Source organism: Henckelia pumila, chromosome 4 (genome assembly GCF_033568475.1).
Source record: "Henckelia pumila isolate YLH828 chromosome 4, ASM3356847v2, whole genome shotgun sequence".
Taxonomy (NCBI): Eukaryota; Viridiplantae; Streptophyta; class Magnoliopsida; order Lamiales; family Gesneriaceae; genus Henckelia; species Henckelia pumila.
This window is the reverse complement of record NC_133123.1, coordinates 164,978,075-164,979,467: the sequence shown is the minus strand read 5'-3', so window position 1 is coordinate 164,979,467 and position 1,393 is coordinate 164,978,075. Positions and strand designations below refer to the sequence as shown.

Here is a 1,393-nt window from a genome sequence, read left to right as displayed (position 1 = left end):
GTACCACTCACTGTTAGCACAATTAAGAAATATCAGTAAAATTATCATTGTGGTAGCAACATCTGGAATTGCCGCTACATTATTGCTAGGAGGAAGAACTGTACATTCATGTTTTCAAATTTCACTTAGACCAACCGCATCAACACGCTGCAGAATAAAAAAAACAGACAGATCTTGCAGATCTCATAAGGCTTGCATCAGCTGTAGTTTGGGATGAGGCTCCAATGACAAATCGTTGTGCTTTTGAGAGTGTTAATAAGAGTTTCCAAGATATTATGGAAAACCAATTGCCATTTGGAGGGAAGACAATGACTTTTGGTGGTGATTTTCGGCAAGTACTACCGATTGTTAAACGAGGATCAAAAGAAGCACAGATTGCTGCAAGCATTTCAACGTCAACATTTTGGCATTGCGTTCAGATACTACACCTTGAAGAAAATATGAGATCTGTTCAAGATATGGAGTTTTCACAATTCCTCTTGCGTGTAGGTGATGGATTGCAGCATACTATGAATGAAGATTTTATAAAATTACCAGATTCGATTATCATACCATGGGAAGGTGAACAATAAATTCATCAATTGATTGATTCAATTTTTCCAAATATGATAGATCATGTAAATGATGCAAACTATATGGTTGGCAGAGCCATCTGTTGGAGAACGCGGCGATCAGATCAATCAGGATTGATACCCGGTGCAGCGGAAGTTTAAATTTTTTTTATATGGAACGATTCCATAATGGGTATCAACCTTACGATTAAATTGTGTGTGTAAAAATTAAATAACGATTATAAAATTTTTACCTTTAATCTCGAATCGAGATTTTGGACACCAACAGATTTCTCTGCTCTTGTTGTATATCCCTGGAACTGATGGACGAACTGTTCTTCAATCAGGTCCATGAACGGATAATTAATCCCTCTGATAGATTGCACTAGAAAATCTATCAGAAGTTTCTAAGAAGAGAATTAACGAATGTGATCCGTTAAACCAGACTGTAATTCAAAATCACAAGCTGGATTTTACCGAGTAGAGAGGGAGGGGGGGCGGCCACTATTGATAGAAAATACTTAGGTTTTCGAAAATTGTGACCTGTTGTATGTAATTTCTGTACTGCAATAACTTATTTATAATGTAGTCCACTAACAGCTTAGGACCCATTAGTCATAAGTTCAAGCCCGACAAGCAAAGCCCGCATGTTCAGAAATTAATATAAAATTCATCGTGACTCCGATTGATAAACCGATTTCACCAATGTGCACAGAAACCATTTCTGCACCTTTTAAAGTCAAGATAATTTTTTTTGAATCCGAATTCAGTGGTTTCCAAAAATGTCCATCCCTATGTCATTTTAGGAAATCTTACTCCTCTACTCATAATTAAGAAGTCCA

At 36.7% G+C, this 1,393-nt stretch overlaps 1 protein-coding gene across 1 annotated transcript; it reads left to right on the top strand.

Annotated features, from left to right (window-relative positions):
* Positions 1 to 224: 224 nt before the first annotated feature.
* Positions 225 to 572, top strand: LOC140862274 (uncharacterized). Its single transcript, XM_073265285.1, has one exon. It carries the CDS (start codon positions 225 to 227, stop codon positions 570 to 572), a length of 348 nt encoding a protein of 115 aa, XP_073121386.1.
* The last annotated feature ends 821 nt before the right edge of the window (positions 573 to 1,393 follow it).

Bases quoted from the DNA above. Each gene is read 5' to 3' on its own strand.
- LOC140862274 (XM_073265285.1), top strand. From the start codon at position 225: ATGACAAATCGTTGTGCTTTTGAGAGTGTTAATAAGAGTTTCCAAGAT.